The 27,698-nt window shown below is 46.4% G+C and overlaps 3 protein-coding genes across 9 annotated transcripts; 1 reads left to right on the top strand and 2 right to left on the bottom strand.

Moving 5' to 3' along the window:
- Positions 1-286: 286 nt before the first annotated feature.
- Positions 287-21,379, bottom strand: btv (dynein cytoplasmic heavy chain beethoven). Its single transcript, XM_017178349.3, has 25 exons — positions 21,260-21,379; positions 20,870-21,192; positions 20,546-20,630; positions 20,352-20,481; positions 19,816-20,276; positions 19,224-19,752; positions 18,746-19,169; positions 15,970-17,879; positions 15,691-15,907; positions 15,381-15,638; positions 14,624-15,292; positions 14,241-14,423; positions 13,126-14,009; positions 9,700-9,825; positions 9,499-9,633; positions 8,521-9,445; positions 8,349-8,465; positions 8,040-8,153; positions 7,880-7,982; positions 6,702-7,157; positions 5,314-6,643; positions 3,953-5,253; positions 2,513-3,894; positions 2,147-2,452; positions 287-605 (listed from the first exon to the last, which is right to left on the bottom strand). The coding sequence occupies exons 1-25, from the start codon at positions 21,294-21,296 to the stop codon at positions 333-335; spliced, it is 12,678 nt and encodes a 4,225-aa protein (XP_017033838.1). The 5' UTR covers positions 21,297-21,379; the 3' UTR covers positions 287-332.
- On the top strand, positions 1,608-13,034 carry LOC108082800 (mediator of RNA polymerase II transcription subunit 15). Of its 6 annotated transcripts, none has more exons than XM_017178353.3 (4): positions 1,608-1,811; positions 7,285-7,431; positions 10,217-10,348; positions 10,623-13,034. In XM_017178353.3, the coding sequence occupies exons 1-4, from the start codon at positions 1,779-1,781 to the stop codon at positions 11,772-11,774; spliced, it is 1,464 nt and encodes a 487-aa protein (XP_017033842.1). In that variant the 5' UTR covers positions 1,608-1,778; the 3' UTR covers positions 11,775-13,034. The 6 variants fall into 6 exon arrangements, with proteins under 6 accessions (XP_017033842.1, XP_017033841.1, XP_017033840.1 ...); XM_017178352.3 differs by having other exon boundaries at positions 10,217-10,363; positions 10,626-13,034; XM_017178351.3 differs by having other exon boundaries at positions 10,217-10,363.
- A 221-nt stretch (positions 21,380-21,600) lies between the features above and the next one.
- LOC108082722 (uncharacterized) lies at positions 21,601-25,152 on the bottom strand. 2 transcript variants are annotated; one of them, XM_017178230.3, is made up of 3 exons: positions 24,665-25,152; positions 22,202-24,606; positions 21,601-22,150 (listed from the first exon to the last, which is right to left on the bottom strand). In XM_017178230.3, exons 1-3 carry the CDS (start codon positions 25,125-25,127, stop codon positions 22,100-22,102), a joined length of 2,919 nt encoding a protein of 972 aa, XP_017033719.2. In that variant the 5' UTR covers positions 25,128-25,152; the 3' UTR covers positions 21,601-22,099. The 2 variants fall into 2 exon arrangements, with proteins under 2 accessions (XP_017033719.2, XP_070139421.1); XM_070283320.1 differs by lacking the exon at positions 21,601-22,150 and having other exon boundaries at positions 22,548-22,730; positions 22,786-24,606.
- Positions 25,153-27,698: the final 2,546 nt, after the last annotated feature.

Raw genomic sequence — 27,698 nt, 5'->3', positions numbered from 1 at the left:
ACCTTGCGGTCGCTTATTTTATGTAAATAAATGATAAAATTCATAGGCAACCTACATTTATATTTCTGTATAAAAAAAAAACAGTTCGTGACCAGCTGTAGCCGAGGAATATTTTCAAATTTGTGAGCGACTTACGTGTTTGCGGTCCGATTTGGTAGATAATTTGTATTTGCTTATTAAAAGCCTCTAAAATGTCCATTAGTAAAATATTTAATAGTGTTAGGGTTGAATTTATTTATTTTTAACTGCTAAAACAAACTGCAATGTGACATTTTATTTCGAATTTATTGTTACATTTTTTATAAATGTATTATATTATAGTTTAATTTAATCTAAAAATCTTCGACGATCAGCGCGGTTCCAGCTAAGAGAATCTGCTCCGATGTTCCTGCCAAAATATCCACATTTAGGTGACAAATCAACTTGTCCCTACTGCTTCGGGAGTATAGCGGCAATTTTGGATTTGATTCGCTTCTTTGGGCAGGATACAAAGCGTTTTTGCCAAATTTCGAGGATCCCGAAGAAGCCGCATCAGCCTGCTCTTTAATTTTGTAGCCAACGTAAAAGGGGTTGGATCTCTCCATTCCACTCTTGGCGCCATCAATCTAAAATGGAAAAATATATCAGAGCGTGATAAAAAATTTTTAATTTTTATATCCTTTGCAGGGTATTATAATTTCAATCAAAAGCAAATATCGCAATGAGTCATTTCCGACCCTATAAACCATATATATTCTTGATCAGCATTAAAAGGTGAATCTTTCTGGCTATTCCCGGAAGAAATTTTTTTTTTGCAATTTTTTCGATTTTTGATAAGGGGTTACATCATTAAAATTTTCGAAAATAGCCCAAAATTTTGATTTCCTAAAAAAATTAGTTAAGTATGCAGATTTGTTAACCTAGAAAAAACTAGCATAGAAAAGCTTTCCAAATTGAAATTAATGGCTTTTTGGACAAGTTATGATATTTTTAGAATTAGAAGGCAAATAATCGACTTGCCAATGATAGCCGATTTTTTCCATATATTGCCGACCGTAGTCCACAAATTTTATGATAAGGGTTTCGAAATTGACCAGATTCCTGAAGGATATACACGGAAACCCACACAAACAGCTAACCGGCTAACGTTTAAGACTGAGATTCCGAAAAGTTTCGCTGGAACAGGCGCTGGAACAATAGGGCTACATCACGAAGTTGACTTAATCATAAGGATAATTACTCTGATTGTAGCCGAAAACCAATAGAGTAAGCTAAATTAAGTTAATTTTAATAATATTTTAAATATTTTCTCTTTACAAATCTGCTCAAAGACTCTCTGAAAGAAAAAAATTATATATATTTTTGGTTATTAAAATTACGTTTTATTTTCCCAGTGTAAATTAAGCAAGCAGTTCGCCCAATCAGATTCTAGTTGGAGTAGGTTCGAGTCTTCGCTAGAGTGTGTTTATCGACTCCAGACGATCTGGTACTTTTGGTCGCTCATAAACGAAAAGTCTGGCAACGCAACAGTGCTTTCACGTTCTAGTGTGCCCAAAAACCGCGAAAGCGAAAATATTCCGGGTTTTTAGATTTTTAAAGGGAAAGCTAAAATATTCACCTGGCAACACTGTCTACTGCCGGAATGTCAATCAAATGAAAACAAAAAAAAAAGCGGCGTGAAAAACTGAAAAGGACCGAAGGAAACAAATTTCGCAGCTCCCCTCGATGCGGTAAACGGAACAGGATAGCCGGAAGAGGATAACCGACTCGGGCCGCAGGGAGCAGGCACCAAGGGCCGGATGGAGACGCACTTTATGGCTAAAATGGGGAAGGTAAGACACAAAGAGACGGAGGAGGCGACGCACAAAAGCCAGGGAGAAGAGGGATTAGGGGGGCGGGCGACAGTGGGCCAGGCGGGGGGAAATGCATGTTTTCAAAAAAGAAAAACTAAAGAAGGGAGTTATACAGATTCCTTTGAAGCTGATGAGATAATGTTATGAATTATAATCCCTTACTGAAACTGAACAATCAAGGTAATAAACATACAATATCCGAATATTTAAGCTTGCACAAAATATTCCTTATAGACCCTGCTTAAACTCTTATATTCCATTATCCTTTTAAAGTATTTTCAAGTCTATAAACCCCAATAAAATCCCAAACTCACCTTTAGAGGAGCTAGCTTCAGGAGTACCGTTGAAGAATCTGCTTCCGAGTTCTCTAATCCACAAGTTTTCAGCTCCAGACGCTCGGAGGAAACTCCCGTCTTGCGAGACTGCAGCAACTTCAGGCAGGCCAACAGGTTCTCACAGTTAAAGACGTGGATCAGATTGATTTCCTCTCCAAAATCCAGAGTCACTTGCTCCCGGAAACGCTGCTCGGCGGCCTGGGCTCGCACGATGAGGGCTCGCAGGAAGTCCACGGCACTGCTGCTGCCAGGACCAGTCCACAGTTTCAGCCAAATGGCGGGGATCTAAGTTAAAGAATTTTCATTTAAATAAAATAAACTTTCCCTATCCCTGCTAAAACTCACCTGCTGCTCGGCCAGAGCCCTCAGAGTGCTGCCGTCCACTGAGTCCTGCGTGTCCTTGAGCCAGGCATGCATCTGGGAGAGCGTCTGGTGCACAGTGCGGTAGAGATCGGCGCCCACTTTCAACTCGGCAAGGACAAACAAAGCCCAAGGCGAGTCCGCAGGCTCCCTGGTGGCCTCCTTGACCGTCTGGGCTATGGTACAGGAGCCGGCCAGCTTCCTCCACAGATTCAGCAAGGGCTTAATTTGCTGCTCCAGCTTCTGACGATCAGTGATGAGGTGGTGAGTGGCTGTCTTGGTTTCCTCCTCACCTCCCTCCATTCCTCTGCCATAGTGCAGGCCCCTTAGCTCCTTGATCACTCTCTTGGCCTGCTCGATTTCCTTTTGCTGCTGCGCCTGACTGGCCAGGCCGTACATGCTGGGCTCATCCTGGTCGGGCAGCTTCTCCAAAGCCGCGTAGTAGTCCTGCAGCTGGTTACTTGTGGGTATAGATAGCGATGTCAACCCGAGCGGTGACCAGCGATTGCTCAAGACCTCGGCACAGCAGAATTGATTCAGATAGCTCCTGAGTATGTCCAAGTCCCTCGGATTGCTGACGCGTCCGCCAAAGGCCAGAGCCTCGCTCAGTCGCTGCAGAAGCAGCCAATCGCATTTGCCCGAGTTGAGGTGTGGATCCAACCACTTGAGGATGCCCAGAGCAGCCTTGAGGTCGGCCTCCCCGAATTCGTAGTACTTGGACCAACCTTGGGGTATGAATTGCCGTCTTTGCTGCAGGACCGCCGTTAGGATGAAGTACACCAGGCGCATCTTGAGGCTCTTCGGTTGGCTTCTCACGCTCTGATCCTGTTCGGCGGCGTAGTTCTGGACCAAACGCATCACGATCTGCTTGAGTCCGTTGGGCTGTTCATAGCGCACTTTGAGGCACTTGAAAACAGACGAATCAGAGAATCCTTCTGTGGACTCGCAAAGTAGCCACAAGCGGAAATCCTGGGACTTTTGCATCTCACTCAGTTCCCTTTCCATTTGCGTGAGGAACTCGGGCACCAGGTGGACATTCTTCACACACAACCAGTGACCATCGAGGGCAGCTTGTCGCATCTCGGCAAGAACTCGCTTCTCGGAACCCCTGCCAATGGCCATTTCCCTGTACTTTTGATTGCTCCACTTTCTCAGTTCGGTGGTGGGATCATTCTCCGCCTGGCTGATCATCAGAATGGGGCGATCACAGCTGCTTTGCTGCAGCAATTGCTCCGGGGTTGGTTGGGTGGAGGCATCGGGAGATACACCCAACAGATCGCTGCTCACTCGACGCAGTTGTTGGAGCATTAAATCCGGCCGGAAGATCTGGGCTATAAGCACGCGCTGAAAGCTCGAACTTAGAGAAGCTGTAAAACAAATCTCATAAAAGAAAGTTTATTAATTAAATTTAAATTCTCAACTTACGCAAGACATCGTCGGTTTGGGACTCAATGAATCCCCGCCAGATGTAGTCCTTGTCCAGCTGGAGCTTGCCTCGCAGATCTGGAAACAACTGCAGCAGCATGGCCAGCTTTAGCTGCGCCTCCTTGGTCATGCAGTCGGGCAGTTTTCCCAGCTGACTCAGGAGCATGCTGCCATCCGAGCTGCCCATAAAGTTGTTTACAAACAACTCCCACTCCTTGGGGTTCAGCTTGTCGGGATAGGCCTTATAGCAAACCCACAGGGACAGGGCCAGCTGGCTGTCCCTGGACGTGGCTCTGGCCAGGTTCATGTAGACACTCCTTACCAGCAATTCGTACACCTTGGCTTCCTCACGCTGGTTTTTGGATAGAGCTCCAAGAAAGAGTTCAATGAAAACCAGGGCGGACAGCTCGTAGCCCTGAATGAGGCCGGCGTAGAATGTAGCAGCCCTGCCGCAGAGTTCCCTCAAGGACCCAAACTGGGCCAGCAGAGTGTCCTTGATCCTGCCGCTCTGCTTCAGAGCCTCATCAATCTGAGCACTGCTCTGCTTCACCTCATTTAAGCTGGCCAGGAGTTGCTCGTTCCGCAGGATATCGCCCTCTGATTTCGAGAGCTGCTCGAGCAGCTTGTCCTGCATGTCCATTCGCTGCTTGAGAAGATCTCCCTCCCTTTGAAGAAGCTCTATCCTCTGCTGCTCCAGCTCGGCATTCTTCAGAACGATGGCCTTGGACATGAGTTGATCGGCCAGTCCAGCGGCCGTCACTGTGAATCTCAGGAGATTGATTTGACTTCTCTGCTCCTCGGGCAGCTCCAAGCGATGTGATTTGCTGATCAGCACCAATTGGAAAGCCTCGTGGAGATCCACTAGCTTGGAGCCTATGGCGAGTTGCCTCTTGTTGAAACGCACATAAATGTGACCCTGCAGCAGCTGCAGGATGGGCGGACGCAGCTGCTCACAGTCGGTAACGAGCAGAGTCTTGCCAAAGCGCACAGCCAGCTCCAGCTGATAGGACAACCTTTCGTTGCCATGGGTGGTCATCTCGCAGGCTTTGCCGCTTCCCTTGAGATGAGCCATCAGCCACTGGGCAGCTGTTTGTGTGGGATCCAGGAGCAGGGGAATGGGACAAGACCCATAGGGTAGGGAGAGCATCTCCCCGAGCAGGGCAGCGCTCTCTATGATTTGGGCATCTCGCGCTAAGCCCTGGCTCTCCCAGATGATTTGCTGCTGCTCCGTGAGCAGAGATTCCCGAAGATTAAAGTCCTGCGGTAGGCGGAAGTCTACCGCCAGGCGTTTCAGGGAGGAACTGTGGGGAATATTATAAAATAATCAAACTTTTTCTAGATGTAGATCTTCAAACACACACCTCCTCTGTTCCAGACCCAGTCCCGCATAGTAGTTAACCGCGATGGCTATCAATAAGGTCTTGGCATCCAGAGTTTTGTGGGCCTTCTTGAGCTCCGCCAGCTGATCACTCCAGGTGGCATATTCCGCACTTAGCTTGCCCACCAGGAGCTCCGCTGCCTGCAGTGTGCCGCTGGCCTCCTGGAGCTTCAGCTCGAGCACCGCTGCCTCCTGGGTGTAGGTCTGCAATTTCGCAGACAACTGCTTTACCCTCTTGTCCACATCGTCCAGCCCGCTGGCCAGCTCCTGCATCTCATCCTCGGCTGCATTGAGGTTCTTCTGGAGCTCGTTCTGCTCCCGTTCCAAGGGCTTGATGCTCTGGATGACCCTGGAGTAGCGGACACTAGCCTGCACCCAAGCAGCCAAGGGAGCAGCGGCAGCCGAAGCGCGTTTGGCATTCTTGGCGTCGTAGGAGTCGCCCTTGGCCAGGAGCAATCTCTCCACTGCTTCGCAGTTTTCAGGACTAATTCGAGCGGGATCCAAAGACCTGATGTCCTCCTTGACTCCCCTCTTGGCCAGGAAGGTTTTCATGCTGTTCCACGAAGTGTCTCTGATGCCCATCAGCCGGAGCACGCCCTCCAAGATGTCCCTCACTGCCTCGGGCGGTGCTCTCAGGGATCTGATTTCGCTGAGGGCCTCGGATTTGATCTGACCCACTGCATTGCTGGCCTCGGCCAGGATCGGCTCCACTTCGGCCAGTTCCTGTTGGATTTCCCTCTGGCGGAGCTTCAGCTGTTCGCTGCTCTTTTGGGTCTCTTGCTTCAGCTCCAACATGCTTGACTTTTGATCGTTGGCATTCCTCATGGTGGCCGATATCATCTCCAGGGCATCGTTGGCCAATTGACGCTTCTCCCCGAGGGCCTGCTCCTGGGCAGCTGCATTGGACTTTAGGGTATCCACCAGGGCATGGGCCGAGGCTAGTTTATCCACGCCCATTTGCAGCTTACCCAATCTCTGGTCAATCTCATTGGCCGCATTGCTGTACATGTGAAAGTAGCTGCGGATGAGCTGGAGGAACCTCTGAGAGGGCTGATCCTGAGGCAGTTCGTCGGACATGTCGGCAAAGTGACTGCACACGGGCACCTTGCCACGACCATTGCCTCCTCCGGCTGAAGATTCGTTAAGGAGTTCGATGAACTGCTTAGGCAGCATGGCCAGGGTTTCCCTGGACTCGGATCTCACGTAGAGCAGGTCCATCTGCCGATGAAGGGCGGGAAAGGTGTTGAAGTAGTCCTGCACACTAGGACTACTGGGATCTAGCACCAGGATGATGTGGAGGTTCTCGCGGCCACCTAAGAATATTCCATTACTTTTATTATTACCTGAGCTTCCTTCCTTTCCTTTACTTACGCTTCATAAAGTAGGTTCCCAGCGATTCCTGGTAACCCTCCAGCTGTGCCGCCTGCTTCAGCGTGCTGGCCACCGCCTCCAGATCCTCACCAAACAGTTCCAGGATTTCGCTGCCTTCGAGCAGCGCCTCGATGGGCTTCAGGATATCCGGCACATAGCTCAGCCAGCAGTGCTCGATGAGCAGGTAGCTCTTCTGCTGCTCCAGGGCAGCCGTCTGCATGGCCAGCTTGAGATCGTTGTAGAACTCTGAGAGATCGTAGGAGGAGCCTCCCTGCAAGGTCAGCACCTTGGCCTCCTGCAAGGTGGCCGCCGTGTAAATGGCATCCAGGTGTCGTCCACCAGATTGGCTCAAGATCAGCAGGTGGGCATCGGGGCGGGACAGGACACGAACCATTTTGGCTGTGTGATGTAAGAGCTCTTCGGTAATGGGAGCCGTGATGCTGTAGCTTTCGGTATCTGTTGGGGGAAGAGGGAGAAAACCCCATTAAATTCCGATATATTTATATATATTTTTTTGTTTTCCTTTTCAAGTAGATCTCTCTTATAGTAGATACTTTCGTCTCGTTTCTCTGTGTACTTTCAGTGGATGACACCCGAGGAGGAGGCGCGCCAGAAGTTCATCATGCGGGAGCGGGATCGCGAACGGAAGCGGATCAAGCGCTTGAATCCCGAATACCGGCAAATGGAAAGGGAGCGGGATCGGTTTCGCAAGCAGACGCCCAGGCCCAGTGTAGTTATCCCCGATTACCCCATGAATAACCCAAAAAACCATGTCCATGTCTCTTGTCTTGAAACTGCAACTTTAACTTTGAAGCGTGAGCAGAATTTGTATCTTTTGGATGTATCTTTAGAGGGGTTTTAACAGAGGCATTCTTGGGAAGAGAAACTTGAAAAAATCAGGGTTTTATAATTTACTATTGGGTTTATTTATATAAGATACCTCTAATGGGTTTTCTGGGAAAATATTGTTTTGGGAAGCTTTAATTTTTTTATGAGGAGGTTTCTATATAGTTTTCTTCTCAAAAAATATAGTTTTAGGAGCTTTAATATTTTTAGGAACCTAAATGGGGCTTCAGTTATTAAATTTACTTTAATAATAGTTTAGTTTTTTATGTATTTATAGTTTTTAAATATTCTTATTTATTCTGTGAATTTAAAAGTTAATTTTTAATACTCACTGCATATGGTAACTTGTCTTTGAACCTCCTCCAGCCACTCATCATGGCTTAAACAATGCAACTGACCCTTCGATTTAGGGGATTTGGGCACAAAAAATACCTTCTGAAAGGGAAAAACTAGTATTTTTCTGAAAAAACTAAAAGGTAATGAAGTATTTACCTCCTTGCCATAATATTTGCGCATCGTCTGCTTGAGTATGGCCTCGAATTGCTGGACATGCTCCTCGCTAATCAATCTGTCCTTGAACATGCCCAACAGCTCGCAGTAGAGAGCCTGAAAGGAAATTCAAAATTTGTAAATTGAACCTATAAACTGAGAGAAAAAGCTGATACCAAATTTAAAATATTTACAAAATTAAACTAAAAAAGTTTCCTAATTTGTTTACTTTTACAAAGTACAAAACTTATTTCAAAATAATATTTGAAATATAACTTTCTATGCTTTTTCCCTCAGTGTTCCCAAACCCACCTCATTGAAATCGCTGGCGGGATAGAAGGCAAGGCCATCCAGGAGCTTCATGATGCATTTCGGGCTGAACTGATAGTGCGCCTGCCTGGCTCCGGTGGCGGTAAAGGTGGCCTGCAGCTAAAAGTGGGGCAAAGTCAATTAGCAGCTCCTCGGCCCTCTCCTCCCAACGTACCTTCTCGAAGCACTCCATCAGTGATTCGCTGACGTTCTGCAAATTGACCCCACCTCCACCTCCTCCCCTTCCTTTAAAGTGCTCTCCCAAAAGAGGTTCCAATCGTCGCTGAACAATTTCCAGCATATCCTGGCTGCTGGGCCGGGAAACGCGCAGAAACTGATTGATGGCAAAGTAGCGCGGCGCGATTTTCATCGGATTCCCGCTAATGGAGGCGCATATTTGCAAGCCGCTCACCCCAATCCATTCCAGATTCTCGGCATAGAAGCCGCCCCTTTGGGCCAGTTGCAGGAGTAGCTCCACCACCTCGCAGGCTCCCCAGGAGTCCAGCTGGCAGAGGTCCAAGTTCTTCATAAAAAGCACTAGCCTGGCCAGCTTTGGACGGTACTCCCGTCCCTTAACGCCGCTCACAGTGACGCAGTGCGTCCGCAGAGTGTGCAGTATGTAGCTGGGTGTCAGTTGATTCGAGCAATTGATGGTCACCAACTGGTAGCCAGAGTTTTCTAGGATTGCCCGCTGTAGGAGCAGGGTTTTCCCGGCTCCACTGGGACCTATCAGCATGAAGGGTGGGATTCTGTTGCCTTGAGCACTGAGCAGGCTTTCCAGTATGTCCAGATAGGATCTCACATAAGCTGTGACTATTAGTTGGGAGCCCTTTTCTGGTGTTTCCATGGCATCCACTGGATGCTGCTCCAGGGAATTCCTACGGCTGTCATAGTAGGTGAGTTCTGCGTAGTTGGGATTGGCTATATAAAGATTGGCATGCTTCAGGATCAGTTGGGCAAACTCCCGCTGACGTTCGCTGGGCAGGTAACCAAAGAGAGCCCTTAACGTGGCTGCTCCATATTCCTCCAGAGATTGGGCATTATGCAGTTGCAGCAGCAGAGAGCGGAGTAGGTGGGCGCGATTAATGCCAGGCAGATGGCTGTACAATAATATTATTTACAGATAATTCATTTTAAATAATTTTAAATTTACCTTAGCAACTGCTGACCTTCCAGCCAATCCACAGCATATCGAAAGTTGTTATCGACATAATTCTGCAACAAGTCTCCATAGGGTTCCTTGGACAATTCATGCTTGAGTATGTCCTCAGCGGGATAGCAGTCATAGCTTTGATTGAAAATATCATAGGTTAAATGTTTTTTAATATTTTTAATATTAGTATAGTCTACCGACCTCATGTTGACAATCCCCATGCGGGATATCGTGGCTGGAGAGGCATGTCTCACATCATCAGTTTCGAAAATAAAGTTAACATTGCTGCCAAATTGTATACGCCAGCCAGAGGGTAGGGTTAAAAGTCTGGAAACAAATAAGATTTTTCAAAACAGAAATTAAAAATTAAAGGAATGTTTGTAAAAAGACATTAGCAGTTGTCCTTTTTAACTAAACTTTTCACTTTTTTTAAGATGTTTGCTTTACGAAATGAGCTCTTAGAATTCAAACTTAAGCCTCTCTTCGCATGTAGATCTTAAGATAATTAATTTCAATCCTCGCTTTTCCATCCACTGGACCCATCCCACTTTCAAGACAAGATGCAAGGACATGGTCATATACTATCTAAGACCCACGTTTAACCACACACTAGAACAATGCCCAACAAGCTTGAGAGATCGAGACAACAAGACCCAAGAACCCAACCGACTGCCGTTTGCAACCCAAACCAAAAACCACTCTCTCTGTGTCATTTCAGCTGATGACACCCGAGGAGGAGGCGCGCCACAAGTTCATCATGCGGGAGCGGGATCGGGAGCGGAAGCGGATCAAGCGCTTGAATCCCGAATACCGGCGAATGGAGCGCGAGCGCGATCGATTCCGCAAGAAGGCACGACGTGCTAACGTAGCATTTTTCCAATATATTCTTAATAATTATATCGCACACACTCTCGAACTCCCGCAACACACACACGACACACACGCACACACATGGCTTGAGTTTAGGAGGATTATTGGGGGGGTTGGGGTTTAGCAGAACAGGAAATCCCGGGACAGTTGACACTCTCTGAACCTTTGCGACAAACTCCCACAGTTTCTGTGGCTCGGAACACAGTGCTTTAATATGATCTCCCACTCTCTTCTTTCTCTTCCGTCTCCGCCAGCAGTTGACGCCCGAGGAGGAGCTGAGACTGAAGATGATCCAGCGGGAGCGGGATCGGGAGAGGAAGCGGATCAAGCGCATGAACCCGGAGTACAGGCGGCTGGAGCAGGAGCGTGATAGGGACAGGAAGAAGGCGCGGCGGGCCAACGAGGCCTTCAGACAGCTGGAGAAGCTGCGCGACAAGATCCGGAAGGATCGGAAGAAAGGGCTGCTGGTCTCGGATCCGCTGCAGCTGCCGCCGGAGTTTGCGAACATGATACCGCCAGTGCCTGTGAATGTGAAGCCAGAGGTGGGTCTGCCACCGCCACCACCCCAGCAGCAGTCAGCGCCGCAGCAGCAGCAACAGCAGCAACAACAGTTGCAGCAGCAGCAGCAATCGGCGCCACTGCAGCAGCATCAGCCACCGCCCACGCATCTCCAGGAGCAGCAGCAGCTGAGTCACCAGCTGGCGCATCAGCGAAACCGCGCTATGACCACCAGCACGCTCACCCAACTGGCGACGCCGCCCGCCCATGCCACGCACCTGCAGCAGCTGAACAAGCTGCAGCAACTGTACCCGCCCCGGAGCTTCGGTCACCCCGGCCTGCCCATTGCCGGCGTGGCACTGATGCCGCAGCTCTGCCATCCCATCCTGCACCAGAACCTCAGTGCCGCCACCCTCTACGCGGGTCCGCCCAATGGCATCAAGCAGGAGTACGGCCAGGATGTGTCCGCCTCCGCAATGGCGGCGGCCCAGGCGGCAGCCTTGGCTTCGCTAAGGAATCCCCAGCAGCAGGAGGATGCCGAAATGGCCCTGAATCTCGAGCCGGAGATCATACTCCACACGGCGCCCGATGTGAATCCCGCTGCCCAGGGTGCGTCGCAGCAGCAGCATCACTTCAGCGCCCATCAGCAGCAGCAACAGCAACAGCAGCAGCAGCAGCAGCAACATCATCTTCAGCAACAGCAGCAGCAGCATTGCAGCATGTTCCAGCACATGGCTCCGCAGGCGCACATGCAGCACATGCGTTCCACGGTTTTGCCGCCGCCACCGCCGCCCCCCTCGCTGGCCCTGCCACCGCTGCCGCCCCCGCCACCTGCCACGCACCAGCAACAACCGGCTGCGACGCCACAGCAACTGCAACAGCAGCAGCAGCAGCATGCACCGCAGTGAGGTTCACACTCGCCTTTAGTCCTAAGCTCAACTCTCTCTCTAGCCAGCTAAGCGCATCCGAATGCTTGAAGCCTGGAGTTGTGATCTTCGTAAGTTATGTGATTTTTCCGCTAAATGTATTAAGTTGCCAGCCTGCGAGCACAAACCTTTTGGTAATTTCTTTAGAAGAGCTCAAGAAAACATATTTTTCAAGCCATTCATTAAGTTTTCCTTAAGTTTCCTTACTATTGTACATTGAAAATACAGAAAATAAGCTGCAAACTGTTGGATAATTTATTATGAATGAGCTGAAAGCCATTTAAGATTTAGTTTGTTGCTGAAGCCTCTTGTTTTTTTAATTCAATTTGGCAAAATATCAATTTTTAAATATTTTTTAATAAAAATATATTTTTTATTTCTCAAAACACGAGTCTCAAGTTATAATTAAAATTATTGAATGTTAAGACCTTGTGATAAAAAATGTTCTTCTGGCTAATTGTAAGCATAAATAGCAGAATACTCTGAGCTGCAAACAATGTTTCAAAATATGAATTCTGCTTTTTAACAACAAATTTGTCAAGAAATATCTTTAAAAACTTCATTCTATATAAGTTTTCCATTCGTTTCAAGTTTTAACTCTCCGATATATGTGGGATAAATCAATTTTCTGTTTGATATATCAGATCATTAATATCGGAAGAAGAAGAAATTTCCTTCTTTTTTTTTTAAATTTATAACTTAGAAAACCGATATTTTTCGATATTTAAAATTTCGATAAATCAAAGTTTTTAGTTATTTCTTATATACATCCCTACTCAACCTTGGCAATCACAACTCGAAGGACTCGCTCGCATTCACAACTCGCCCTACCCCCCAATTCACACTCACACTTCCACTCATGTTTATTTCTGTGTATGTTAAGTAGACGCCATTTGTAAAATGCCGTTACGTATTACGATCCGTAAAGCGTTACGCATTACGTTAGTTTATTGATTAATGGGCTTCCCCGTCATTAGTTTCCAGCATTTGTCTCTGTTTTTTAGGTCTGTACGTACGTATGTATTTTTGTTTAGTCGCTAAGTGATAGACGATACGATATTGGCAAGTTTAGGATGATACGATCTACAATATAACTAACGATAACTGTATACCTATATGATATGATTCATATACATAGAGAGTATGGCCAGCCGCAAAAAAATAATTATTACGAATTTATGCGCAAAAGAAAATTACGAGCGAAATATATGAAGCAAAAGCGAGTTTTGCTAAAAACATGAAGTACGATGTCTTTCTAATAGAAGGTTTCTATATGATCTTGAGAGCGATAAAAAATGAATTTAAGACTATGCAAGTTTCAATCTTTACTCACTTGTTGTCATCCAGAACCGAGTTGAGCGCCTCTATCCACTCCGGATCGATGCTGCCATCGCAGACGATCCACGAATGAACCTGGGCTGGCTCCTGGTTCACTGCCACTGCTGTGTGGGTGAGCACGCCATCCTGCCACTGCCTCGTATCCGCATCCAAACGGCCCAGCAGTTGAACCCGACTCATGGACTTTGGACTGATGGTATGCACTCTCAGCTGGGAGCCACTAAGAGCCTGCCTAAGCAGGGCCATAACTGTGGACTTGCCGCAGCCTGGCGGACCGACAAGGACCACTCCCATTCGCTTTTGCAGCTGCTCGTGCAGCTGGAGAGCCTTTTTCATTTGCCTTTCACTCCGACACAGTCCCAGGTGGGCAAAGGCCGAGGCCAGCGATTGATGTAGAAGGGTTTCCGGCGCCGGCGAGCTGTCAATCTCGGGGAATACATTCCGTAGCAGCATCTCAAATCGTGACACATCCTGCGGGGCCAGCTTGGACATGGTGGATGAACGCAAACAACGCACCACCACGGACATCTCCTCGTCGGAGGAGGGGGTGGAGGATGCTAATTGTCCCCTCCTCAAGGCCTCGCCGCACACGAGAAGCACGGTCTTGAGTTCCCGGAGTCCCCAGTCGTAGTGCCGCTGGGCCGAAAGCATCTTGCCGCACAAATCGAAGAGCTCCACGATGCGAGATGCAATGGCGGAGGCCTCAGCGAAGCCCTCGACAAACAGCATTACCCGGGCGATTTCGCCAGGCTCCGGCTGTTGCATCACAATGGGTCGGAAAAGAGCCTGGATGTTCCCTGGCAGCTTCTGGCGGCCTCCGTACTCGGCTCCAGCCGGATTTAGGGTCACAAAGATGCCGCAGTGCTGGTTAAGTTGGACCTGGGAAGGGGAAGAATTTATTTAGATTTTTTAACTGAGATTTTAAGCAAATTTAACTAAAGTTAATAAATAATATTTAAAGCTAACTTTTGAACAGGTTTTCCTGTATTCCAGGAGAGGGACTTCATCTCTCCTAAATCATACATTTTTCACCTGGTAAGCTACCATAAACCATTATTCCTTGCCGCTGCAATTTCATTTTGAATCCATTGCATAACTCATTCTGCTCACCTGTCGCTCGCCAATCTGTACGCTGCTGGCCCGCTCCTTCAGGGCGCTTTGGATGGGCTGGATCAGCATGGAGATGGACGAGAGGGTGGCCTCCTGTAGCCGGTTGAACTCGTCAAAGCATCCCCAGGCCCCGCAGCGGGCCAGACCGGTGAGGATGAGGCTCATCGACTCGGTGTCCACATTCTGCAAACATTTCAAGGCATAATGACGAATAGCTAGGGATTACCATGCACTTGAGGAAAAAATATCTTAAATATACTTTAAATTGTAAACTTGTTATGTTAATAATTATGTTAGGAGCCTCCCCTATATTTTTATTAAATTTAATTCCAAATTAAATTTAAATTCTTTAGCTTTTTTTTGGACTGTGCATCGTCACTCACCTCGTCGCAATTGAAAACCAACACCAAGCGCCCCAGCATGGCCCCCAGAGCCTTGACGCACTCCGTCTTGCCAGTGCCGGCGGGCCCGAAGGGATTACCCCCCAGACCCATGTGCATGGCCTGGGTGAGGATGAGATAACAGCGGTGGGTGAGGCGCGTGTGTACCAGCTTGCTGGCCTGCCCGAGGAACTCGTAGGCGTATTCAAATTCGGCATAAACCATGCGGACACACACTTGTCGATTGTTGTTGGCTCCCGCCTTGCCCAGGTAGTATCTCAGTTGACACAGCCAGTGCCAGTCGCTGGTGTGGACCACATTGTGCTTCTGGAGCTGCTCCACCACACTGGAGTAGTGTACAAGGTCCAGGAGCAGGGCCCTCAACTTGAGGCTGATCAGGGTCCCGTTGGGGGATCTCTGCTTCAAGGCGGCCAAGTGTGAGATTTCATTTTTCAGTTGTTGCTGCAGTTTTCCCAAGGACATGCCACCAATGGCCTGTTCCGCCTGGCGGGTGAAGTGCAGGGCCCTGGAAGTGGCCAGCACTTGGCTGGCATGGCTCTGGAGGATCTTTTCAGTCAGGTTATCACTGGCGCCAGTGGTGCTGGAGTAGCACTCGTAGATCTGATCTCGCAGGGTGTCCTGGACCACAGTCACGAGCTGATTTAGCCAGAGCTGTGGAAAAAAAACATAAAATTAATATTTAATAAATAAAAAAATAATTTTAAAAATCTCAAACAACATTTTCTTAAAGTGTTCCCACCTCAATGTCGCCCCTCATCTCGACGGGCTGGCTTAGCTTAAGCTCATCGCCCTCGGCACTGTGCACGGCGGTGATGCTGTACTGATTGATATCCGGGGATGTCCGGGGATTAGGGCGGATGCTGAGGCTGTGGCAGCCGGGAAAGAGCTTACGGATGTGCCGCTGTATGACATCCGCATCCTTGCTGGCCTGTCCGAGCAGCTCCAGCAGATCATCGTCGCCCAGGAAGTAGAAGCGGGGAAAGGAGTTGCGCTTGTCCTGCGAAAAGGGATTATTTTCTAAGGGAGTTGGATGGGTGGCTGCCACTCACGGTTATGTAGCTCATCAGGTTCTGCTGGCACCTTGCCAGCTGGGTCTCCAGAGAGCTGACTATGGTGCTAATGTTGTTTATCTTGGTCAGCGAAGTGACCCGCGGATCCAGCTCGATTTCGCGCATTACAAAGCGAAAGTCTTTGTCGATGCGCTTGAACAGAGCCTGCTCCTGCTGCAGGGTCCCAGAGCCAAAGACGGGTTCCAGGTAGACCCAGCTTTAGAAATATATTTTAAGTAATAAACAAAAGAGGTGAGGCTATAGATGAACAGGACCCACCGCCTCTGGGAGTGATTCAGGCTGCTGAGCAGGGCATCCAGCGTGTTAAGGCGACTCTCCCAGAGCTCCGCTTGATCCGTGAAGCTGTCAAAAGCCGCCGAGTTCTTGGCGGACTGCAGTAGGGACTGATTGTCCCCGATCTTGTTGAGCACCTCCTGGTAGTCCTTGATCAGGGATACACTCTGGCCGCCGGCATCGGTGCGTGTGATCAGCTTCAGCTGCGCTGTAACGGACCACTGATCTAGCTCGACCAGAGCCTGTCGCACGATCTGCTCGCTGGAGGCCTGCCTCACTATATTGGCAATCTCCTGGCCAGCCGCCTGCAGGGCATCCAGGTCCTGAAGGATGTCCTGCAGTAAGATCGCATGCAGGGGCTTTGGATTTACCTTTCCCAGCAGCTGGAAGATTCTCGCCCAGTGGCGCTCACTCAAGGCATCCGACTGCAGCTGCTGGAGAATGGGCAGCGCCGACTGAAGGCGCTCCACCTGCTGTCGTATCCTCTTCGAGGGCAGATCGATGGAGGCGTGCACGGAGCCCTCCCACCGGGCTATGAATTCGTTGAGTAGGTAGGGGCGTCGCCGGTAGATGGCCCATTCCTCCTGCAAGATCGGCTGCAGCTCGGTGAGGAAACTGTCGTAGACCTGCCATTGCTTCGACTGCTGCTCCAGTTGCTCTTCGATTTCGGTGAAGGGCACAAGCATCTCGCGAGGGAATTCCATATTGAACTTGGCGCACTCCTCCAGCAGCTGCTGCTTCTTCTCCTGCAACTGCTGCCAGTGAAGGCGGCGCTCTTTAAAGACCTCCAGGGTGGCGTTCTCGTTGGCCTCCAGCTCCGAGATGGTTGACTCCCATCGGAGCAGGAATTTCTCGGCCTCGTTCTTCAGATTTTGCAGCTGGGTCTCTGCCTGATTTTTGATCATGTCCACCTGTCGCTGCAGGATCACCGCGTGGTTCTCCAGTAGCGGCTGCAACTGCTCCCACTGCTGCAGGATGGCCGTGAGGGCGGTGACCCGTTCCTTGCACCAGCCCGCCAGGCAGGCGTCCTTCTCCCTCACCGCCTCCAGGGTTTTAGCCACCAGCGGCAGCTCGCTCATGATCTTCTCGTACTTCATCCCCGACTGGCTGATGCTGCCCTCGTCCATGGGCACATTCTGAAGGAACTGCAAGGCACTCTGCAGGAACTCCTGGATCAAGCTGATGTCCGTGAGAATGGCGGTCCTCAGGCTATTGGCCAGAGCCTCCCAATAGCGCCGGCTAATGTACTCTATGTCCGATCTGAGGGGCAGGACATTAATCACGATGCAGTCGATGGACTCCTCGGCCTGCTGCAGCTTGGCCAGCTGCTGGCTAAAGTGCTTGCAGGCCCGGAAGTTGCGATCCCAATCGACAGCCTCGTTCAGGTGGATTCCGCACAGCTGTTCCACATCCACACAGCCGAGGGCGATCCAAGGCAGCCAAATGGTCTTGAAGTCCTCCAGCTTGTCGAACAGCTCGCCTGCCCGCTGGTAAAGCGGCCCAAAGTGGTGCCGATTCACACTGACCATGGACTTGAATAGCTCCTGGCTATGCTCGGATAGCCCATGGAAGTTGCTGGGCCGCTCGATGAAGCGTCTCAACTGGCTGAAGTACTGGTCGCGTAGCTCCTCCTCCGGTGGATTGTAGACGAGCTCCCTCTGGCGAAGGAGAAGCTTTACATGTATGTCCGGCAGCTTGTTGTTCATGTCCAAAAGACCCAGGATGTATTGGTATTCCAGCACCTTGTACAGCTGGTGATCCCAGTGCAGCTTGAAGGCATCCAAATGGGTGTAACCCTGACGCTCCAGGGTGGCGACCAGTTCGCGCAGATGACGCAGCTCATCTTTCCAGATCTGACTTTGGGTGAACAAGTCCGTGGACATGAGTTTCATCACCTGGAAATAAATTTGTTCAAAACATAAATCTTGGCATGGATATCCTTGCAGTTTGCTATTCTGTTTCAAATGAAACATCTCCAGTGTTAATTTAATTTTAATTTAAACTTGATACAAGAAATTTCTTCTAGCGAATTTCAACTGTTCTCGTACTGATTATCTTTGGCATTTCTTTATCGCTCCAGACCTTTAATTCCAATTGCCGTTTAAAATGACGCCACTCACTTTTAGTTAAGTTCCAAAAGTAGAGGAGAACGGTTCAGTGAATCAAAGAAAGTAAAATTAGTAAATGAATAATAAATAAATAACGAATAACTTTAGATAATAAGAATACAAATTGTTAGACTAAATAATAATTTTTTCTTGACTAGTGCAATAAATATAAGCTAATCACTTGTCGCACTAGGATAAAAACAAAATAAAATAAATGAAAATAAAATGCGGAACTTTAATCACTTGGTGCAACTGGATATTGAATTCTTAGGTCTATACCCAAAAGGAATACAATATTGTTTGAACCTTGAAAATTTGGAGTCCTTGACCTTGCATTTCCGTGAACAAAAAGACGTCGCTTCCTACAAAAAAGATTATGGTATTCTGGCTGATATACCAAATCTCAAGAAGCTATATTGCCCTGGACAATGGCATTGAGAGGATGCAGGATGAGGCTTTCAAGCAGCGCAAGATGGATGCCACTGAAGAGAGCCGATACCCTGGGTGTCTTTGAAGACTACTAAGTACATTTTGTAGAGCAATATAAAAGAGTTAAATTAAGTTCCAAAACGGGTTTCTAATAACACAATTCCAACTAAACTCAACAAAATTTAAAGTGTAAAACGTATATACTATAATAATCAAGGACTTACCGTTCTCTTGGCCTGCTCATGATATCCCACCAGCAGGGTGTTATCCGTTGATAGTTTCGAAACGGCCGCCTGCAGGATGTCTACGTAGCGCTGGACCGATGACTCGTCCTGCCAGGCCACCGTTTCGCTTTGAACGAGACGCTGCAGCTCGAGGGCATTCTTCAGCATTATGGGCCGTTGGCAGGGAATCATCCGATCCCCGATGGTGTTGTGGAACGTGGCGATCTGCTGGAGCCGGCGGGCATAGCACATGTACTTGGCCGCATGGGTGGCAGCGGCGCGAAGTTCCAGGGGAACATTATAACCCAGATTCTCAAATTCGCGCACATCCTGGCAGAAGGTCACCAGCTTGGGGTTGAAGGTGACACGCATCAGCTGGCGGCCCTCCTTCTCAAACTTTACCACCGCCTGATCGTCGCGGAGTCTACAAAAAAAGGTAAGTCCTTGTATGTAGTTTCTTTTTCACTCCAGGACTCACCTCAGCTCGCCACTCTTCACCGCCGTGGAGCACTGTCCCGACCAGATCTCAAAGTTGGTCCGCAACAGGGACTCGGTCTCCTCCTTGATCTCCTGCACCGCCTTGTTGATCTTGTCGAATCCCTCCCGGCCGCTGATCAAGTGGCTGACCTTCTCGATCTCCTGGATCTGGTGCTGGACCACCTTCAGCCAGCGGCACTCGTTGCAGATGACCGACAGGTGGCCGGTGTCAGGTTCCATATTGGAGTCGGCCATCGCTTTGCGCAGATCCTGCAGCAGTATATGCAGCGACTGCAAGAACTGCTCTCGCTCTATGGTGAGCAGCTCCAGGACAGCCGGGCGCTGGATAAGGGTCTCGTACTTGGAGAAGATAAAGATCACCTGCCGGGGGTTGCTCAGGTGATGGTGCAGCTGGGCTTTTAGGGCTGCAGCTATGCGCTCATCGATGGGCTGCAGGACCTGCTCGAAGTGATTCAGAGCCTTGTGCCACTTGGCCTGACCCAGCGAGGAAGTATCGAAAATATTGAAGTCTATCAGGGAATTGAAATTTATATTGTTGTATTATTTAAAATAATGTTTTTTAATAACCTCACCCGTAAAGGGGGCCTGCTCTTGGAACATCTCCTGCAGCTCGGCATCGTCCAGCAAGGTGGCTATCTGTTTGTACAGCTGCTTGATGCTCCTGATCTCGCCGAGCCGCTCCTTGAACTGTTGTCCCCGCTTGGGCACATATGGATCCCCCAGCCAAGGATGCTTGACGTAATTGGGCCAAAACAGACGTGTCAGTGAGTCGCATAACTGGATCCAGGCGTCCACTGTGTCAATGCTTTGGCTCATCAGGTTGCCCACATGGCTGGAGTTCAGACTCCAGATGTCCTCGGCCAGCAGCTGATTGAGACAGACCTCCAGCAGGCGCTTTCCCAGGATGTCCAAGAGGTCAGTCATCCGCGTCTGCGGATAGTTGTATGGCAGGCGCCATAGTTCGTCCAGATTGTTGTGGGCATGGTCGAGGAACTCCTCAATGGTGCCACTGGGATTGGCACTGTCTATAGTGCTGTGGGGATAGGATATCATAAATATTATTTATTTTTATTTTATATAGTATTTTATTTATTTAATATATTTTTACCTTATTTGCTTTTCAATATTTTCCAAAACTCCTATGAAAACTTGTGCGGCCTCTCGGTCCAAACGAGAGCTAGACTTTTGACCTAGTTTCTGCTTCCAGTACTTGATCTCATCGCGCAGACTGGTAATGCCTTCAAATTAAATAATATATAAAGATTTAAGCAATGATAGTCTTAAATTGAACCAGCAACCCACCGCTTTGTGGCAATCCCAGACTGGAGCCCAGATTCTGATGCAGGTTCTCCAGAATTCCGCTCAACTCCGGCCCGTACTCGTTGCCCTGAAAGCAGTCAAAGGATCTTGGAATTTAAGGCAGGACACAACTGAGGTGGCCAATGCCCCGGCAAGGTACGAGTATAATTGGGAAAATGAAATTGCAGACTAGATTGAATTATGCGCAAATGCGATTAAAACAGCAGAACCAGATACAGAGACAGGTGAGAGAGTTAAGCCGAGTGAGGGAATTAGCCAGGTGGAATATTACACTGGACTACACACGCTCTACACACACACACTTACCCGGGCCGTGTTGGCGGAGGGCGAGAAGACCCGTGAAACGGAATTATAAATCGACTTGACCATGCCGCCTTCGAGGGTCAGTATGCCTAGTAAAGGCTCCTGGGAGTCGCCTCCCTTGGCCGGGCGGCGTCCCACCTGCGGCACCTTGTAGAAGAGCAGGCTTAGCTCCTCGCTGGGTATGCGATGGTGGAATCGTATCCTGCCCTCCGCTTCATTGTACACCGCCGCTATAACCGTGTGCTCCTCCTGCTCAAGAAACTCCAGTATCATGGCCGTCTGCTCGTCCAACTCTGAGCCCGGCAGCCGGGCGGCAAAGTATTCCACTGAATAAGAGCAGTGAGTTTGGTTACTTTTTGTTTCATTTAATACATATTTTACTCTTTAGCTAACCCGATGTATTTATTATAAATTTTGTACGCTGGCTCATCTTGTATTGAATTTTTCGAGGCTGCCGCTGTTTGGCAACTTTCGGTTTTCATCAAAACTCTTTCACTTTTTCCCTAAAACCCGACACTAAACACTAATATCTGTTGTCGTTTTCGGTTGTCAGGGGCAACATGTATACATGGCACAAGGTTGCCCTGAAGTGGTTGGTTTTAGTGCACAGAGAGAAATAATTTTTTAGAATATATACTTTGCTACAAATCCTCTAAAAGTAAAGTGCATAATTTATCGAGTAGATTTAAGAAATTAGAAGTTAAGACAACATTTTTTTCTCTGTAACTAAATAAAGTTTTTAATTAATTAAAATTTAACAAGGATATAAAATTAAAACACAATAAGCTAATAATTTTAACAGTTCAAATATAATAAATATTCCTTTTTTTTTAAATGTGTACTTGCTTCTGTTCCCAAGGAGTTGGCTGTGTTCGGTGCTTTTTTCTCCTCCTGCACCTGTTGTTTGCCACTGGGCATACGACACGTGTTTTAGTTGCCATGGCTGATGGCTGGCAAGGACGAGAGGGGGTGGCTTGTGTCCAGTCTTAGGGCCTCCCCTGGCATTACCTCAATCCAATCGGGATGGACGCTTGCTAATGAATCGGAGCACTCGACTGCACTAAAAGTGCCTCAGTTGGTTTATATCATTTGAATGTCCATTAATTGAATTGTGCGGGCGTTCCCAGGTGCTCTTGGCCGGACAGGTGAGACGAGCATACGACAGGACATGTAGATGCAGGTGCATGAGGCAGGAGTTTGTGCCGCAACAAATCAACTTTGCGGACGATTTTTTTACACATTTGTATAGTAAACCTTCAAGTAGTCATCATCAATGAAATTGAGCTGCAAGTGCATAATTTATAGAATTTGTTTTGTAATTAATATTATACTTACATGGACAATATGGCTGTAGTATTCTGTATTTTTAAAAGCCTCTTCTACGGTGAGACTTAAAGGTCTTTGACGTCCGGGATCCCTTATGGATTTCAGCAGATTATGTATATCCCCTACACACTCAGCATGCTTCAAATATGTATACTTAATGAAAACGCTTTCAAGATTTCTGCAAGACTTTAGAATGGATAGCACTGCATCGAATTGATTCTCCGACATAAGTCCATAACATGCTATTTGAATGTGCAATTCCTTGAGTTCCTCTAGTTGATCTAGGTTTGAATTAATTTCATTACGTGCCGTGAATCGAAGATGTAAGGTTCTTAAAGATTTGATTCTCATTATGTTATTTAACTCTTCAGCAAACTCAATCGGTGCAGACAGATATCTTAGTTTCAGTTCTTTCTTATGGGCTAAGGCTTGGTAGACTCTGTACTGCGATCCATCAGTGGTTTCTATATTAAGTTCCTTGAGATTTTTTATATTGGCCAGCGCTTGTGAGGGGTTACTATCATGATTCCAGTCATAACTTAGTAAGGACAAGGTCAATGACTCTAAATTTTCAAATTTAGCCAAACACTTACATTTCTCCAAATTAATCGGTAAATGTATCACCAATTTTTTTAGTGCTGCCAAATGGAATTCGCTACCTACGCTTAAAACTTGAACATGAAGGCTTTCCAAGTTCTCCAATTTCCCTAGAAAAGGCAGATTTTCGGAATTCAAAACAGAGGTATTGAAACTTCTGAGACCTTTTAGTTTAGACAGTTCCTCAAATTCCTCGAGGTCAAGGGTTCTCTTCACAATTTTTAGATGCTGAAGTCTAGTTGATGTCTTTAAAGCAAAGGCGGCCAATAATTTTTGTAGAGAAATCTGTGGTTTGGCAACAACCAATTCTTCAATATTTGAGTTAGCTAGCTCATTGAGAGCTGCATAATCTGTATAGAAAAAAGGACCAACTAATTCCAGTTTCTTTAGAGACTTAATCTTGGAAACCTTAAATAGCTCCTCAGGGGAAAGTGTGTTTGATCTAAATTGCAGACTTTGAAGCGATGGTGACTCCTTCATAGCCAGTTGATCGAAGAGTTTGACCAGGGTTCCCTTGGCATTGTGCATTATGGTCAGCTCCTCGATCTGGTTCATTTTGGATAACTGCTCAATGCCATTTGTATCTTTTAGATAAATATCCAATTTTTTTATACTCTGCACTTTTGTAATTTTAACTATATGCTTAAAGTCGGTCCTTTCCAAACGTACTTCCTCAATCGTTATAAAATCTCTGTGGGCGAAGACTTCAAACAGCTCATTTAGGAATTTGCTTTTCCAGGCAAAACATGTTAGGGTTCTAACTCCGTTAACTTTTCCCGAAAGCCTTTTATTCTTCAAAAATTCAATGCGCCAACTTTTGCAGGTAATAATACCGCTCACCTGGCAGGTGTTTAGCAGCTTGCAAAGTGCCTTGGAATAGGTAGTTTCAAACTCTTTTTTGACATCGATACTCAGGGTTGTGAGGTTGGTAAGTTCACTCAAAAGTTCAAGCGACTCCCAGTCGGAAAGGGAACACTTAAGGAGCTTTAGTGATTTTATTTTGACCAGCTCAAGGGTATCAAGCTTATCCAATTGTCCCTGAACACTTTGTATTGATTTCAAACCGAATAACTCGTCTGATATCAACGATGCAAATAGTTTCGCTTTTGATGAAAAGACTGGATTGTGCACCTGCCCAGGTTCTTTCGCCTGAATCTGCATGCCATTTATATGGAAGAGCTTTAAGAGTGAAGCAAATGCGCTGATATCAATATCCGATGTTGGCCATTCCCATAAGGTAACAAGTCTTCCCTGCAAGTCCATTTCGAGGCTAGTTGCCATTAAAGTTATTTCTGCTACGGATTGCTCTAAGGGACTGGTGTCTTTGGATATTTCCGAAAAATCGTAAGTCGCGCTTAACTCTATTCTTGGTGGGAATTTCTTGGATGAGGCTTCTAACTTCTTCAGAGAATTCATTCTGGGAATTGTTACTTTGCTCCAGGAGGGCAACTCATCGCTAAAATTAATTGAAAATGTTGCTGATCTTTGCCATTTTTGTATTGCCTTAAACATGGTCAACAACGAACCGTTCTTGTAGGCTCCGTGGATAGTGATTTCTCTCAATTTGGGTAGCTCTGCCAGCTGTGCATATTCAGCTCCATCTACTCCAGGCTTTGGCACGAATTTCAGATACTGCAGATTACGGCAATGTGGCACGATTTCGGAAAGTCTTCCTTGAATTTCGGACGACATAAATTCCAGCTTGCACAGTTCTGGGTGTGACTGGCAGGCACTTGCCAAGGCTTCTGCACTCATACTTACGTCTAAGTAGAGCTCGGTTACATGTCCCCAAATAGGTAAGTCGTTCAGGGAATAACCTTGAATAAAATGAAAGTATATTAAAGTATATTCACTTGGAATTGAAAACAAACTAACCATTTAAAGCCAATTTGACCATGCTCAGCCTCTCTTTATTTGCCAGAGCGCATTTCATCATTTGAAAATGTTTTGGAAAATCAGGATAACCCGACGCTGGGTCATATCTCAGTTGAATCTTTTGAATTGCCTTATTGTCTAGGATGGCATTGGTGTAGAGTTTCCAGTAAGCGTCTCCCTCCTTCTTTTTTTCAATTACCGATTGCAGCTGGGCAAAGTCTATTGACAGGTAACGAAGCTTGGTCACAAGAGTCAGTTCGCGGCGGTAGTAAATACTTTTGAAATATGTTTTCAGCAGCCCCTCTATATATTCGTAAGCCTTTGCAAAGTTTTGTATATTCTCATACTTTGATGGATGGTCTGGAGGCTCTTCTCTCAGCTCACAATCGGCAATGATGTATTTCATTATCTCCAGCAGGCAGTAGTCATCGAGATCTAAGAGGTGCTTTATTTTCCTTTCCATTTTGAACTTGTTGTTTGAAGTTTAACTGTTTGCACATATATAAAAAAGTATATATAATACAAATTTAAACTAGTACGGAAAAACACGAAAAATTCCCGAACCGTTTTCTGCAATCTCTAGGCGTCAACTGAGACCTATGATTAATAGGAAATGGCGATAAGTGTGCTCCAAGATAAGGGTCAAACACTGTTTTTAAAAAAATGTAGGGAGAATTCATAAAGGTTTTTATGAAAAAAAGTGTCCTTAAATTAAAATAAAATAATAAAATTAAATTTATAAATTATATTTATGGTGTCTTATATATAAAACTATATTTTTATGAGTGTGAAAGTACTCATAAATATTGGTTTAACAAAAATGAACATTTATTTGGGTTTCCACTGTAAGACTGCGCCTTGTTTTCTAATCTTATCTGGATTTAAACTTGAAATGGACTAGATTAGATAATAGAACCATTACGGTACTTTCCACATCATATCAGACAGACCCCTTTTTTCTGGTAAAACAAATGCTTGTCATAAATCGTGAGGAGTCTAATCATAATTCATATATCTACAAGTGTAATCTATAATTTATTACTTCGATTTATTGCTCATATTTGTGGGTTAATTATCTTGTGTTTACGTTCCAATAAAAAACAATTGTATGTTGGCTATGTGATATCCAGTTCTTAGAGCTGCTCGCACCTTTGTCTTCTTTTTATTGAATCCTCAATTGCCAGGCATTCATTTCACATATTCCTTTAGTGCCCAAAGTTGGCCTGATTCTAATCGCATTTTCGGTAAGCCCGGGGATTCGAGTTTGGGCCGAAGTTTTGGCATTGGCGCACAACTTAGTTAGGCCAACTAGCTCCGTAAACTATGAGCTGAGGATGCCGCATATCCGCCTATCCCGGGAGGATGCCCGGCCCACAAAGGACTCGTGGCACACGCCACGCAAATTTAATAACCAATGCAGGCCGGCAGGATGGGGGTTTCGGTGAAGAAAAAGCCAGGCATCAGCCGCTTAAGCTACCATCTGCATGTGTTTGATGCAGCCCAGCGCCGAAATGTTTGCCCTCCACTTCCTTTAGCCCCTTCAGTGGTATTTCCTTTCCTCGGGCTTCACATCAAACAAACTTTCACGGGCAAAAACGGGAAGTCCCCGTATGCTTCAGTGTCTTTTTTTTCGCTGCTTCAACTGTTTCAACACTCGAATCGCTGTGGAAGCCGTCAACCATTTAAGCAAATTAACTGTATAATTAAATTGTGGAGCATTGGCCTTCTTCCTGTTTCATTCTTCTTTTCCCTTTTTGAGCACTTGAGAAAGCTGAGGAAGCAAGGATACGAAAGGAGTAGATTTTTTAGCTTGAAAATATAATTTTCTTTAAGCAAGAAAATCTAATAAATTCCGAAAAAATATGTATGATTCCACTGTAGCTAATTCTAAAATTATTAAAGCTTGAAAATATATTAAAAAAAGTACTTAAATTTTCCTAAAAACCCCAAGAAATTATCCCCTAAACAAGACTAGTTCATGACTGATTAGAGCCATATTTAATAAACATTCTTCCGCCACAATTTACGATCTGCGACTCATTTGGCTTTCTGAGCTTTATTCTGGGAATCAGAAACGAAAACTCCCTCTAATTGGACATTTAATACAATGACAGCAAGAGCATTGCATGATAAATACCCCAAAAGTGGGCACTAAATATGTATACATTTATTCAATGCTGATTTGGGACGCGTCTTTGGCTTGATTTAACCTAATGGTCGTGATGGCTGCTGGCTGATGGCGATTTATGGGCTTATGGGATTTTTATGTAGCTGCCAGGGCTGCCAACTACTCGCACTGGTATCGATAATATTTTATGTGCTTCTGGTTCTCTTTTTATTGTCAGCGATTACGAGACAGTTTTCTTCGGTTGCTCACAGGAAAAGCCACTGGCAGGAGGTTGCCCAGGGGTTGGGGCAGTTTTAGTGCTGGCCTGGCCAGCAATTTATGGTTTATGGATTTTGTCAAATTACATGTTATTCGGCCTGGATTTTTCGGGGGCTTCTAGCCAACCTTTTGTTTTTGCCTGTGGACAAGGAAGGAGCATAAATTGTCAACACATTCGAAGGCGTTTGCATTCGAACGAGGAAAATGGGAAAATGGTTAGCATGTGTATCTTAGGCGCTTTGCATTGAAATTGCTCTTTGATGTCCCTGTCCCCGGTTCATTGTTTATTTGTTTACTTTTCGTATATTTTTTTTTTGCAAAAGCAACCGTAAAAACATATAAATGTGTAAATTTTTATCGCCCTCCGGCAAGCTAACCATAAAGTGGAAATTATATCGAAGATTATGATTGTTATGGGCGCTCCTACGACATTGAATTTATGGGTTGTCCAGGCATATAAATAAATATAAATTGAAAACAGAAGAGCTGTTACAGGTTGTGTGTACACATTTATATATATGCAAATGTCTTTGTATCTGGTAATTGCCAATAAAAGTGTGTAATCTTTGAGATACTTTTGTGGCAAGGCAGATGATGGGTATTTTCTATTGAAGTTTATTTACGAAAGATAGGGATTTGGAAACAAAT

The sequence above is a fragment of the Drosophila kikkawai genome, chromosome 2L (genome assembly GCF_030179895.1).
Source record: "Drosophila kikkawai strain 14028-0561.14 chromosome 2L, DkikHiC1v2, whole genome shotgun sequence".
Lineage (NCBI taxonomy): Eukaryota > Metazoa > Arthropoda > Insecta > Diptera > Drosophilidae > Drosophila > Drosophila kikkawai.
The sequence above is the reverse complement of the archived record's forward strand: the minus strand, read 5'-3'. Positions and strand labels throughout refer to the sequence as shown.